At 42.1% G+C, this 12,893-nt stretch overlaps 1 protein-coding gene across 3 annotated transcripts in view; it reads left to right on the forward strand.

The window, feature by feature from the left end:
* zmp:0000000660 (arf-GAP with Rho-GAP domain, ANK repeat and PH domain-containing protein 2) overlaps positions 1 to 12,893 on the forward strand; it is a 105,988-nt gene that overhangs the window by 14,807 nt on the left and 78,288 nt on the right. For all 3 annotated transcript variants that reach the window (XM_026352671.1, XM_026352672.1, XM_026352673.1), the window contains exon 8: positions 5,002 to 5,122. In XM_026352671.1, the coding sequence (XP_026208456.1) occupies positions 5,002 to 5,122 (121 nt within the window). The remainder of the gene's footprint in view (positions 1 to 5,001; positions 5,123 to 12,893) is intronic.

A 12,893-nucleotide genomic window follows, 5' to 3' on the forward strand; every position in this document is an offset into this window, starting at 1 on the left:
CTGCAACCGGAGCAAATTACTGCAATATTCAATGAAAACAAGCAAACACTCACTCTGTGTGTGTGTGTGTGTGTGTTTGTGTGCCTGCTCCTTCCTCCTCCAATCCCCCCAAGCCTTGTTGCACTTTAAACAGATACTGTTCCAGCCTCGTCTCTCAGGCCCAGCAAATATCAGCAGATTTGCTAACTAGTTTTGGTGGAAAGTAATGCTAGGTGTTCATGCATTCATTTGCGTATGTGACATAATTACATAACATTTATTATATATCAAGATTGCCAAAACTCAGATGAGTGTTACTCAAGCGGCTATGTGCACAGGCGGCTTTTAGACACTTCTGAGCTAAATGCTAATTTCACCATAATAACATAGTCATAAAGACGATGCTAACCGTGATACACATCTTAGCATTTTAGCACTTAAACAGCGCAGCAAAGCATATTAGCAATGGTTTAATATATATTTACAAATGAATAGTCAAAATTTTTCTTCTTTTCAAAATGTGTGTAGTTGACACTAGAATTTAGTTTGCGAGGATCAATATTTGCATGGTTTCATCAGTTTTTCATGCTCAGTTTTTTTAACCTGTACACAAAAACAAAACTACCTACACATTGAAACGTTCCCATGCTTGTTCTCTTTCTCAAACTTTTCAATACCCCCCCCCCCCCCCCCCCCAAAAAAAAGACTCTTTTGTAGTTTAAAATCCTCTGGGATCTTTCAGCGCCAGACAGAACTAATCGCACTTAATCACTTTCACAGCTTGAAGTTCTCTGGCCACAGTGATGTCATCAGTGGGATAGCGGAGGTGGCGTGGGAGAGTAGCAGGATCCTCGGTCTCACTTCTCCCTCACCGCAGCGTTGCATCCGATCCGTCTCATCAATCACCCCTTTCGCCTGATTTCGTCAACACTGGGATTGACTTGGGAGAGCAGCTCTGGGCCTGAGAGGTGTAGTCTTCAGGGTCCTGACGCGGTGTCGTGTGGGTCTGTGTGTGTGTGTGTGTGTGTGTGTGTGTGTGTGTTTGTGAATACAGTCGAAAAGCCTGGCTTTAAGGTAGTGACGGGAGGAAGTGAGGAGGATGGCTGGGAGGGATGAAGGGATGAGGCTGGATAGGAGGCCAAAGGGGAGATGAGGTTTTAGGATTGGGGATCAGTCTTTTGAGGGTGTCAGTTTACCTGACTCGCTTGTCAAGACTGAAAGCTCCTCTGCTTACTCCCTCCTGTGTTTTCCCAAGATGCCCGTGTGTGACGTTTACTGTAAGACCCCATGTGGCTTTTTAGATTTTCTTTTTTATTTATACATTTGCTTTTATTTTCATCATCAAAATTCTCCCCGAAACATGTGAGAACTTCAGGCAGAATCCGTGGCACTGTTTCGTCCATTTCCAAATGTCTACAGTCAGATACGTGCTACTCATGTGGATATCTAGTCATGATTAATAACCAGTAACCATCAATAAGACATCTGGTAATAGATATAGTTGAAAGTTCCATCTGAACTTTATTTTTACCCGAACCCACTGCTCTCACCTGCTATGTTTTCAGTCTCACTAGGCAGCTGTATGCTACTTTAGGTACCACCACTGTCCAAGACCAGATAACAGACACATACTTTTAGCTAGTGAATGTGAAAAAGTCCGATATTTTTACGTGGAGTGGGTGTAAACAGAAAGCAGAACCTACAGACCGTGACAGTTACTTATGTTGGTCACATGTACACACACAGGAAATCAAGTCAGTTTAAGTATGGCTCCTTATCCCTATAAACACGTTTATTGTCTTAATATTTTGCTTACTGCCTCGAAAATGCCCAAAATGAATGATTGGAGCTTTAAGAGTAATCTTAAACCTGACACTAGGAGTCGTGCCACTGTTAAGTCCAAAATGGATGGCTTGGATTTTTTCCTGCTGTGAGAAGTGTCTCCCTTAAGACTTGACTTTATACTTCAATGCAGAAGTCTCTGTTTCTAACCTTGTTAAATCCTGTAACATCTAAAAAGGCAGGCCACTTGCATTTGATATACAATTGTTAGGTTTGTGCAATTGAATAAATTGGTGCATTATCATAAGTGATGCAGTGCTATGCATTGAGAGACTATTATTAAAATGGCCTTGAGACCTTGCTTTGAGCAGTCTTGACCTTAATTTATTAGCTTTACCTTCACGATGATGCCCTAAGGATCCTCAAAATCAGGTAGCCCACCCAGCGATACACTGATCAAGGTTACATCACTATAATGCTCACAAAGGTTTTGCACGTAGGTGCAGTTTCCTGCTACAGCCAGTTGGTGTCCTCATCCCTCCATTGTAAACCTGATGGTTTGGAGACGTCTGAACCTTAACTCCAGCCTGGTGGTAAAACTCTCTTCACTCTCTTTACCCTCATCCCCGCTTTCTCCGCACGCCGCCTCTGTTATTGTAGGCTTTAGCTCCATTGCTCTGCTTTAATTGTTTCCTGAAGTTTACCAGGTTGTTTTTAAAAAGAAAAGGGACACAGTTATCCACGCAGGATTGGCAATTCCACAAAAAAGTGAGAGTGCCGAGCAAAATGACATCGACTGACAAGTGTTGGGAGGGTGAAAGGAGAGTTAGTGATATGGGAGCAGCTAAAAGGAGGGGAGCTGAGTGGAGGGGAGGGGGTCAGAGTGAAGTAGGGGGTTGTTTGTGGAGATCTTTGGCAGCGGGAGTGAGTCAGGTGTGTCTGTTATTGGAGAAAGAGAGATAGTTAGGCCTCATTGCTTCCTTGGCAGTCCGTCCTCTTGAGATTAGTCTATAAACATTACGGTTGTGTGTGTGTGTGTGTGTGTGTGTGTGTGTGTGTGTGGGGGCGGCCGCTGTGCACGGCGCCGTGTCTAAGAATCCACCTTCTCCACGCTGACCGCTTCCTTTCATCATCTCTCCGCCGACTCTGCCGTCGGAGTATTTACAGATGCACAACTCGCAATTAAACAACTCTCTCCTTCATGACCCCAAAACTGGAATTAAAACAATTAATTACTGTTAGCCCGTGCTGCGGTATAATTATCCGTGCACTGCCACCGAGCTAATTCATCCACATGAACGCACACTTAGAGCCTCCTTTCCTCACCTTCGCTTAACTTCTGTCTAAATTTAGAGAGAGGAAGAGGGGAGATAGTGGTGTGAAGCTCCTGGGGAGAGAAATGCTGGCTGTCGGTAATTAGGTTGAGCCACTTCTTGCCATTGTTAACATCTTGCTTTAATATGAGAAGGACCCCTCCCTGACCCTCTTCGGCATCTTCATTTCTGCATGATGTCTTTCTTTCCCACGTGACTCCTTCTCTTCCTACCCTTACTTCACCCATTTCTTCGCTTGACTCTGGGTTTTCTCTTTCCATTGCATCTCTTCACGCACTCTCCCCTTTTCTCTCTTTCAGTCCTCTCCTTGGCCTTTCACACAAACCTAATTTCTCTTTTTTTCCAGTGCTTGGTCTCTCCATCCATCCATCCCGTCCACCCCCACGCTCCCTAACTGACTGTGCCGGCTGGTATATTTTTGGCTGTATAGTCTAGAAATAGGATTTTGTGGACGGCAAGGTCACTGGCTTAATAAAGAATAGCAGGAGGGAAGTCAGAAGTTCACTTCCGCGTTCTTCCTCCATTCATCCTCGCTTCGCTTACTTTGCAGGATACGACTGCAGAGCTACAGTAGAGGAAACCCACAATACTGTGCCTGACAATCACCACAAGCTATTACACAGTGCACATGACAGCAGAGAATCAAAATTCAGGTCAAGCCAGTTGAAGAGTGACAGAGAGGAGGAAAAAAAAAGAGACGGGTCTTTTTTTTTCCTTACTTTGCAATGATAATGATATTATCAACATGAATTATGCAATGTCTGTAACGACCTTTTTTTCCTTTTTTTTTTATAAGCCATTGATTTTTACGCCATTGCAGAAGTGTAATGTACTGTCCCCCAGTTCCCTCTATTGCAAGAACATTACAATCTGACATGCTCTTGGCTTTTTCCAACTACTTTAAGTTACACTTGCCGCATCATGGTTTGAATACTGATTCAGTGGTGGTCCTGTTCTCCCCAAGCTTCTTCTAAGGCAATAATATTGAGGTTTGATTTCTTTTTCTCTGCTCATTCTGTCTCTTTTTCACATTGACAATGACCCAGTACTTTAATTGCCATTGTCAAGGGAGACTGTAAAGAGGGTCATGAAGTCTCCAGTGCAAAATCCTCCTTATTTAGATGCTTCCACTGGAGCTGGGGGAAAACACAGGGCTAATGAAACAATACACACACAGCCAAATCCCACTTTACCCAACAAGCACTTCCTGTGCTTTGCACAAATCCCCAGTACAGCGTGAATGTCTCTTTTTAAATATTTGAGAAGTTTGTTTTAAGCCTGCAGATTTATTTTATTGTCACCAAACATCTGAAAGACACTTTGTGTGTTATTATTGTGTTTGGGCATCTTTAATGCAATGTTTTTTTTTGTATTTCTGTTGGTCTGAACCATTTTCTGAAACATTATTTAAGGTTGTGCATGTTTTAAGTCTATAATTATATTTTTATTTTTAATGAAATCAGTGCAAGTTAGTGCTGGCTTGTTAAATAATATGCTGGTCATAGGAAAGATATGCTCTACATAATATGTGTGTTTTATGATTATATACCTGCAACAGCCTTTTGATTTAGATTCTTGTCCCGGAGCTCTGTGCCATTTATCAAAGTTAGTGCTTGATTGGAACAGGAAAAGCTATTTCTACAAATAAATCTGACACTGTTTTGATGGGCTGTGTCTCTAGTTTGATGAGGACGTCTGTCAGTTTTGAATTGAATACGACTGAAGCCCACGGTAATACAACTGAGAATTATACATCTATTGGAGCAAACAAAGTGTTTGAAAACTATAATTTTGGGTGAATAGATGCAGATAAAAGCAAAAAAACTAAACAATTCTGTGTGTGTGTGTGTGTGTGGACCTGTTTTAGTGTGCGTTGCTCTTATCTGTCTGTGCATCTGCTGTTTAGGAGATGTACTCCAAAGGTATGATCCTGGCCAGTGCTATCAGACAAGTACGAGGACTGGGTGACAACAAGTTTGAGGTAATCACCTCCCTTCGGACCTTCATATTTCGGGCTGAAAAAGAAGGTAAACCTTTACTCATTTTTTTTTTTTGGCAGTTATCTGTCAGCTACTCATTCGGCTCTGTCTGCTCGCCTGTCTGCCTTGCTCTGATGATCTCATTATCTGTCTCACCTTGTTTTTCTCTCTCATTCTCCCCCGTTTCCCTGCGTCTCCGTGTCCTTTTGCTTTTCGTATTTGTCTCTCTCGTCTGCCTCATTCTTTCCTCACTATCTCTAAACGCCTCTGTGGTAATCTTCCCACTCACCTCTTTCTCCCTTTTTCTCCACGTACAGTTTTCTCTCTTTCATTTCCCTTTCCTGCTACTCTCTCCTAAAGGAGATCATTCATAATAATTTAATAATAATAAAAGGTCCCTGTCCACAGAAACAGTTCTACATTTTGAGAAAAGATGCATACTGTAGATGTGTGTATCCATGGCAAATATGAAGCTACTGTCAGCAGCCAGTTAGTTTACCTTAGGATAAATACTGGAAACTGGGCAAACAGTTAGCCTAGCTCAGTCAAAAGAACCAAACTTTATGCAAAGCTGGGCCAAAATGTTCCGACTCGAGCTTTGTAGGCTACTTAACAAACTTACATACAATTACATACAAATACAACTTACAATAGTTTAATCTCACGTTTGGAAGAGAGGCCTAAATATTAAATGTTGCTCCTTTAAGGTATCTCTTTGCATTCCAGTAAATGCTCTATGAATGTTAAGATGTGTGACTGCTCTTGTACTCGTGGTGGCAGGAATCAATGTCCCTGCCCTGAACCTACGGTATGAAGTCAATCTAAAAGGTTAGAATAAATGAACAAAATCTCAACTCTCCCAGGAACTGTCCATTAATAGTCTTGTTCCTCCGTCCTCACTTCATCCCTCTGTCAGACAAAGCGGAGAAAGCGTTGTCTGTGCTTATCGTCTTTCAGCTGGAAGCTTTGTCTGTGTCGGCCTTAATGAGAGGGGAAAGGGATACTTTCAGCTCCTTACCTCCTGCCTGCTTGATGGCAGTCTATTAGGCAGTTCAGGTCAAACTGCTCATTTACTAATCGGGAGTCCATTTCTGGGATCAGAGGCTGGTCGGCCTTCGATTCAAATGAATGAGAAATTGAGTTTTGTATGGTTATGGCCTTTGATTCATTGTGTGGCACTGGGTGAATATTTGAGAGGAGATAGACTTAGAGCGCGTGATTGACCAAAGTATTGAGACCTCAATGCAAATCATTGACATATTGACATCTGTTGAGCTAGGAGCAGAATAATCAATATCTGACCTACTCATCATTGGTATTGAGGATCGGCTTATTTCTCTTCCTGGTAAGTTCAGCGGGTTGTTTAGTGCTCAGTGCTCAGCTGGAAATAGCCAAAGCTGTGTCTGGCCTGAAGACATTTGAGTTAAATGGTTAGTGAAGCAATATAGTGAGCAGACTAAATAGGAGTTATAATTCCCACTGCGGAAGGATCAACAAGACATGGTTGAATTGCTCTTGAGCCAGGCACTTGGCAGTCAAGTGCTCTAGTTGCTGTTATGGAGAAGTTGAATGGTAAACATTGTCAAAAGCTGATTACACTGCAATCATTCACTTATGGTAATTCAGAAAGCCTTCGTGAGTAGTTAAGTACATTATGATTTCCTGCAATATATAGAAAATCCTATACTGTAACAAAGTTACAGTCAGATGGATTCATAATTAATTACATGTAAACAAAAGAACAACAATAAGAAGTAACAATAAATAACATGACGAAAATAACATGAATCTCACACTTAACCTAACAACCTATAATCATTAAAGACACATTGGCCAGACACGTAAATCCACTAGTTGATGTGTTTCTTAATTCCAAAATGCTTGGTGGAGAAATAGTTTTAAAAGTTTGCCCCAGATGCCCTGAATTGCTAACGTAAGCCCAGAAATCTTGACTTTTTGCTTACATTAGACTATTTAAAGACGTTGTGGATATGGAGGATATTTTTTTGTTTGTTTTTTTGTTTTTCAAACTTCTAGCTGGTCTTTTCTGCATCTCCCTTAAAGTATTGGCAAAACAAAACAAAACAAAACAAAACAAAACAAAACAAAACAAAACAAAAACACCAAAAACATTTTTCAAGACGTTCCCTTCCTACTTTGTCACATAATGACGCTTCCCACGTGACGTCTCAATGCTGACGCTGTCGACGTGCACTTTGGCATCACAGATTGACGCACGGAGTACGTCACCCCTTGATGCCACGGGAATGACGGCTGTGAGTGGCTGTCTGTCAGACCTCTTGTCAAAAGGATCAGTGACAGGGTGGACACATCACGGTTTGATTGATTTTATGAACAAAGACAGCTGGGTTAGGGCTAGGCAGATAAAAACACCAGGCCAATGTTAGGTTTAAAGATAAAATTCATCCTAAAACAGTCATGTTAACAACTCACAATCAGTCAGTTGACATTCCTGTGCATCTGTTAATGATGGCGTCTACTGTGCCTTTAGTATTAGCATAGTTTTGGCCTCAAAGCCATCCAATTTTGTCATTATGCCTTCAGGTTGCATTAAGTGCATGAAAAACATAGATAAAGATTAAGCTGTAGTACAGCCTTTTTATACTAGGAAGGGTTAGGCATAATGAACATAACCAACTAATGACTAGAACACTGATAAAAGATATGTTTGGAGCACTACCATCGGCGCAGTACAAACTTTGTGTTTAAGGTTTGTTTTTTTAATAAGTTTCTGTCATTCTTGTCTGGCAAACAAGCAAATTGATAAGTTGTAATCACAATCACAATTAACAGTTGTGTCAGTTAATTTATTAGAAGAAGCAAAGTTCTCAATATGAAGTCATTACTGTTTGTTCTTTGTTACACAAATTAAAATGTTGCCACTGTGCACAGTGTAAAAAAAAAACATTATGTAGTTTTTAACTACATAGTTTGATGTGCAGATTCTGAAGAGTGTTCAGATTCAATGAAAATCAACCTCAATCCTGTTGGTGGTTTTGAGAAAGACACAGTGGCAGGTTGTAATTTTTTATAATTTTAAGTTCTATGTCATGTCTTGTAGATGATTTTGGAAAATATTTATTAATGTATGTGTAAGTTTCCATCACTACTGTTACAGACAAAACCAAAACACCAAAAACAGTTTGCCCTTCAAACTTTAATCATTTATTTTCAACACACTGAGCACTGAGCATCAGCGGTGCATCAGTGGTCCTCCCTCCTCACCCTGTCGATTCAGTGCATCATCATATCGATGACTGCTAGCTTTTTCTGTCAGTTTATGAGTCGCGGGTCCTCAGCTGCTTCATTTATCACACTGTCTGCCGGCTGATCGTCATACGTCACACTCAGCGATCCTGACAAGGGCTGGGACTGGAGAGGGATGTCTGATTTGGAGGTGGCCTCTGAACCGCTTGAGATCAGTGGGAAGCTACTCGCAGAGGTGGCTGCTGCCATCAGAAGGATGAGTTACGAAGAGAAAGAGAAGAGAGAGCGAGGGAAGGAGGAGAAAACTTGGCCTCATCACCTCATGCATCTTTAAACAGGCCCACTCGCCTCGTGGAGAAGAGTCATCAATCTTTGGGGAAACACATGAGAAAGAGACATGAGGAGACAGAGGGAAAGAGAAGGAGTAGGTTAGTGAAGTGGAGTTAAGGAGCTGGTGGGCTGATGTAGTAGGTGTGGGGGGAGGAGGAGAAGGGAGGGTTTGATGGAGTGATGGTCAGAGGATTGTGGAAGAGTGTTAAAGGAATTCAGGAAGGGTAAAAGAGGAGGGGATAGGAGCAATGAGAGAAGGCAGGGATTAAATGAGGGAATGACGGGAATGAATGGAGCAAGAGAGACAGACACGCAATCTCTGTGTGAAAAAGCAACGAAGAGGCAAAGACAGAGACGGCAGGGAGAGATGAAAAGGGCAGAGTGAAGATGGAGGGAAGGAAAAGGAAGGAGGGAGAATAGTTGAATAATTGAAGGCCACCGGAGAGAGTGTGCACACAGCTGTCGGCTGATTCTCCGCTTGGTCCGCAGGTGGCCTCTTCCCTCAGGTACTGTCAGCTTGAGAGAGAAGAGATGGAAGGAGGAAGGAAGGCAGGCAGGCAGGCAGGCGGGGAGGTAGAGGGAGGGAGAGAAGAAACGAGTGAGAGGGAGTGATGCGGAGAGCAGTGGCGGGAGTAGGGGAGAAGAAAGCGAGAGGTAAGGAGATTTTGGCAAGAAGAGCAGTGATGGAAAACGGTTAGGACAAGGAGGGAGTGTGTTGAAGAGATGTGGAGGAGATGCAGACAAACAAGCTACAAGAGAGAAGATTTATTGTGTGGAAAATATTGATTTGTGTTGTGATGCTTTGGCAATTGCATTTCCACAGGCCTGATCATAACACAGGTTTGGTTCGGTTGAGGTGACAGGAAAGGGTTATTGATAAGTAGACAAAGAGAAGAACAAAATGATTGGAAACAGGGTGGAGGGGAAATCATGGCAGAACTAGTAACTGTGCTGTGGGTATTTCACTTTTTGTTGTTTGACATTTCCATTCAATTTAATTCAATTTTATTGGTATAGCCCCGAATCACCACAGAAGTCATCTCAAGGCACTTTACAGTGTTGAAGGGTTAGGACCTTACAAAATATAACTGTATACAGAATTACTGTATATAGAAAACCCAACAACCCCAATTGAGCAGCACTAGGAGGCAGTGGAGAGGAAAAACTCCCCTTAGAGGAAGAAACCTCCAGCAGAACAAGGCTCAGGGTGGGCGGCCATCTGCCTCGACCGGTTGGGGTGAGAGGAGAGTGAAAAGAACAGCAGGCAACAAAAAACAACAAGAAGAACAACAACCAGCAAAAACATTGCCTGCAGAGAAAAGTACAGAGAGAGGGAGACAGAGACGAGGAAGCACAACATGTGAAAGAGAAAGACAAAGTTAAATGGGCTGCAATGGTAGCATTTGAATTGATAGAGGAGAGGAGAGGAGCTCAGTGTATCAGAAGATATCTCCCAGCAGACTAACCTATAGCAGCATAACTAAGAGATGGTTTAGAGTCCACCTCTAACTGTATGAAAAAAAAAAAGTTTTAAGTCTTAAATGTAGAGAGGGTGTCTGCCTCCAGAACCTGAACTGGTTCCACAGGAGAGGAGCTTGATAGCTAAAGGCTCTTTATGCAATTCACATTCTACATTCTACAAACTACTTTAACTTGCCGTTGGTGCGTTTTGGTCCAAGTAAGCACAAACAAGTTTAATTTGTAAAGAATAGGGTTGCAATCAAGTTGAGCGTGCATGTATCCCGGGGTGTCGTCGTCTATCTGACAACGACGTCCTACTTTGATTTGCATTCTGGAAAGGGCAGAAAAAAGAAGCTGAAACATGTTGAACGAGTGGGCCACAATTCACGGTAGATCCAACAGAGGAGAGCACCACACTGATCAACACCGAGTGTGCCAAGCAAGTTTGCCAGTTTTTGTGTAAGACAATGAGAAAATGCTACTAACAAAACAAATAGGTAACTCTTAAAGAATTTGAACTGTTTCACATTTAAAAATACTAAAGTCAGGAATAGCTGGTGGACAATTGAATGTAATATGACACTTCTTAATGAAAGTCAGCTCTTGTATCTACTATATCTTGATATTTAATTACTTGATTTCCTGTGCATCCAGTCACTGATCTTCTGAACTTGGCTGACAGTCTTCATGCTGGAAGAATATTCATTTGATGCCAACCTGTGTAGGTTAAACATTGAAGGGCAATGTAAACATTTCACTCCATGCATGTACGTTAACAATAAGAGCACTGAAACAAGATAAAAACAAATAGCCACAATCCATCTACTATGTTTTCTCCTCTCTCCTATTTTTTCTGTTTCATTCCTGTTGATGGAGACTGCGTGGGCAGCTTCTAAGATCTCTGTTGAGCTCTGAGTGGACCTGGCTCTCATCTCATCCACTTTCAGTGAGGATTATCTGCCTCTCTCCGCATCTCTCGCCACATAAAGTGGAATAGTCTTTCAAATACTTAGGTATACATGTATTCCTTGACAAGCAAAGAAGCTAGATGTGGCTGTTGGGCTTCATTGGCTGAAAGTAGTCGGATTTTCTTTTTATATGCGTGTAGAGGTGAGGGCATGTTTGCAATGAGTAAAAATAACTTTGGCAAGCGCGCTGGAGGTTCATTTGTGAAGCAGTGTGCGTAAGTAAACAAAAACATATACTCTAACATATGCAAGCCATATTCAGACGCACGAGTCAGATGCACACACACACACATACGCTAACACACAGGCATATGGGCATGCCACTGTCTCTTCTGTTTTTCTCAAGTTTCTCTCCATCCTCCCACCTCCTTTCTCGCTCCAGCCCTCCCTCCTGCGCTCGGAGTGACAGCTTGGGCGAAGACAAGAGCCGAGGGGAGAGAGAGAGAGAGAGAGAGAGAGAAAGAGAGAGAGAGAGGGGGGATGGAGGCCCTGAATAAATGAACAGGCAAATAAGTGAGCGCAGTACAGGTAATGGAACTCAGAAAGCAGGGTGGGAACAGTAAAGCCTAGTGATGTAAAGAGCAGTCAATAATTCAGCGGAGCATTCATTATTGATACCAGCTCTTTGTGAATTCATAAGAATCTGGGGGGCAGCCAGACCAGAGCTGAGTTTGGGACCATGCAGCGGATACAATATTAGGATCCTGTGGATAGTGTGTGTAGGGACAGGATGTCTAGAGAGGACTTTTGTCTATATAGTAAGTTAAGACGATGGTGGATGTGTTACATAGGTTAACAAGGACAAGGTCAAGTAGTGGAACATGTCAGGAAAAGGCTGCAGTAGGCTCAGGAGGTCACGGTTAGGAAGCTAATAAAGGTCAATTGACGACAATGTCAGATTGACAGTGGCTGCAAAATGATTGACAGGTTTCTGAGAAGCCCCCCTCCCTCTGTCAGTGTGAGGAGGGTGAGATTGTTGAGGACACAGCAGTAGGTCAATCTCGAAATAACATAACCTAATGGCAGTAGCTAACACACAAACACAATAATATGTGGTGCAGTTGAAGAAAAGCTGATTTTCCTTCTCAGACTAGATACATCTGTAATCACAGGATTAGAGATGTATCTAGTCGGCTCCGATTCCACTCGGGTATTTGACACATTGACACGTATTAAATAGAATTTGGACTTTACCAGATGCTTGTTCTCTGTTGCCTGAAACCAACTGAACCCAAGTGAACCTAAAAAGCACAGCGGTGCCATGACAATCCATTTGGGTCAAACAGACTTTAGCCTCGCAAAATATTCCTTTGATTATAAAATATGTGCAGTTTCTTCCATTCCACTAATGCATTGATATTTATATTTATATCATTATGTGTTTGGCTTGTCTGTCCTATTGTTGAAGGAGAACGCCTTGAAGGAATTTCTTTAAATTTGGCCCAAATGTTCACGTTTTCACTTGGCACACCATTGTACGCTGGCTTGTTAGAAATGTTTTATTTTATAGTTTGTCTTCTTTTAATCATTTCTTGCATGACTGTCACTGCGTTTCAGACAATCATTCCACAATCATAGCCTAGCATTGCCTTTTAGGATGTGATTTATATGCTGATTTAAACGGGTACAAAGAAAGGGGCACCGTTAGAAGTGTTGGAGGAATGTCATATTTGCTTCCAGTTATTTTGGCCATCTAGAATAGACACAGGTGATTGAGATAGGACGTCTGAGTGAGTTTATAAATCTCGTATTACTAATACAGCTGATCTGAGCAAGACACTGTGGCCTTCTGTTCTTTAAATGAACTGCAAGGGGGGAAAGTGTAAAGACAC

The sequence above is a fragment of the Anabas testudineus genome, chromosome 18 (genome assembly GCF_900324465.2).
Source record: "Anabas testudineus chromosome 18, fAnaTes1.2, whole genome shotgun sequence".
In the NCBI taxonomy this organism is placed as follows: Eukaryota; Metazoa; Chordata; class Actinopteri; order Anabantiformes; family Anabantidae; genus Anabas; species Anabas testudineus.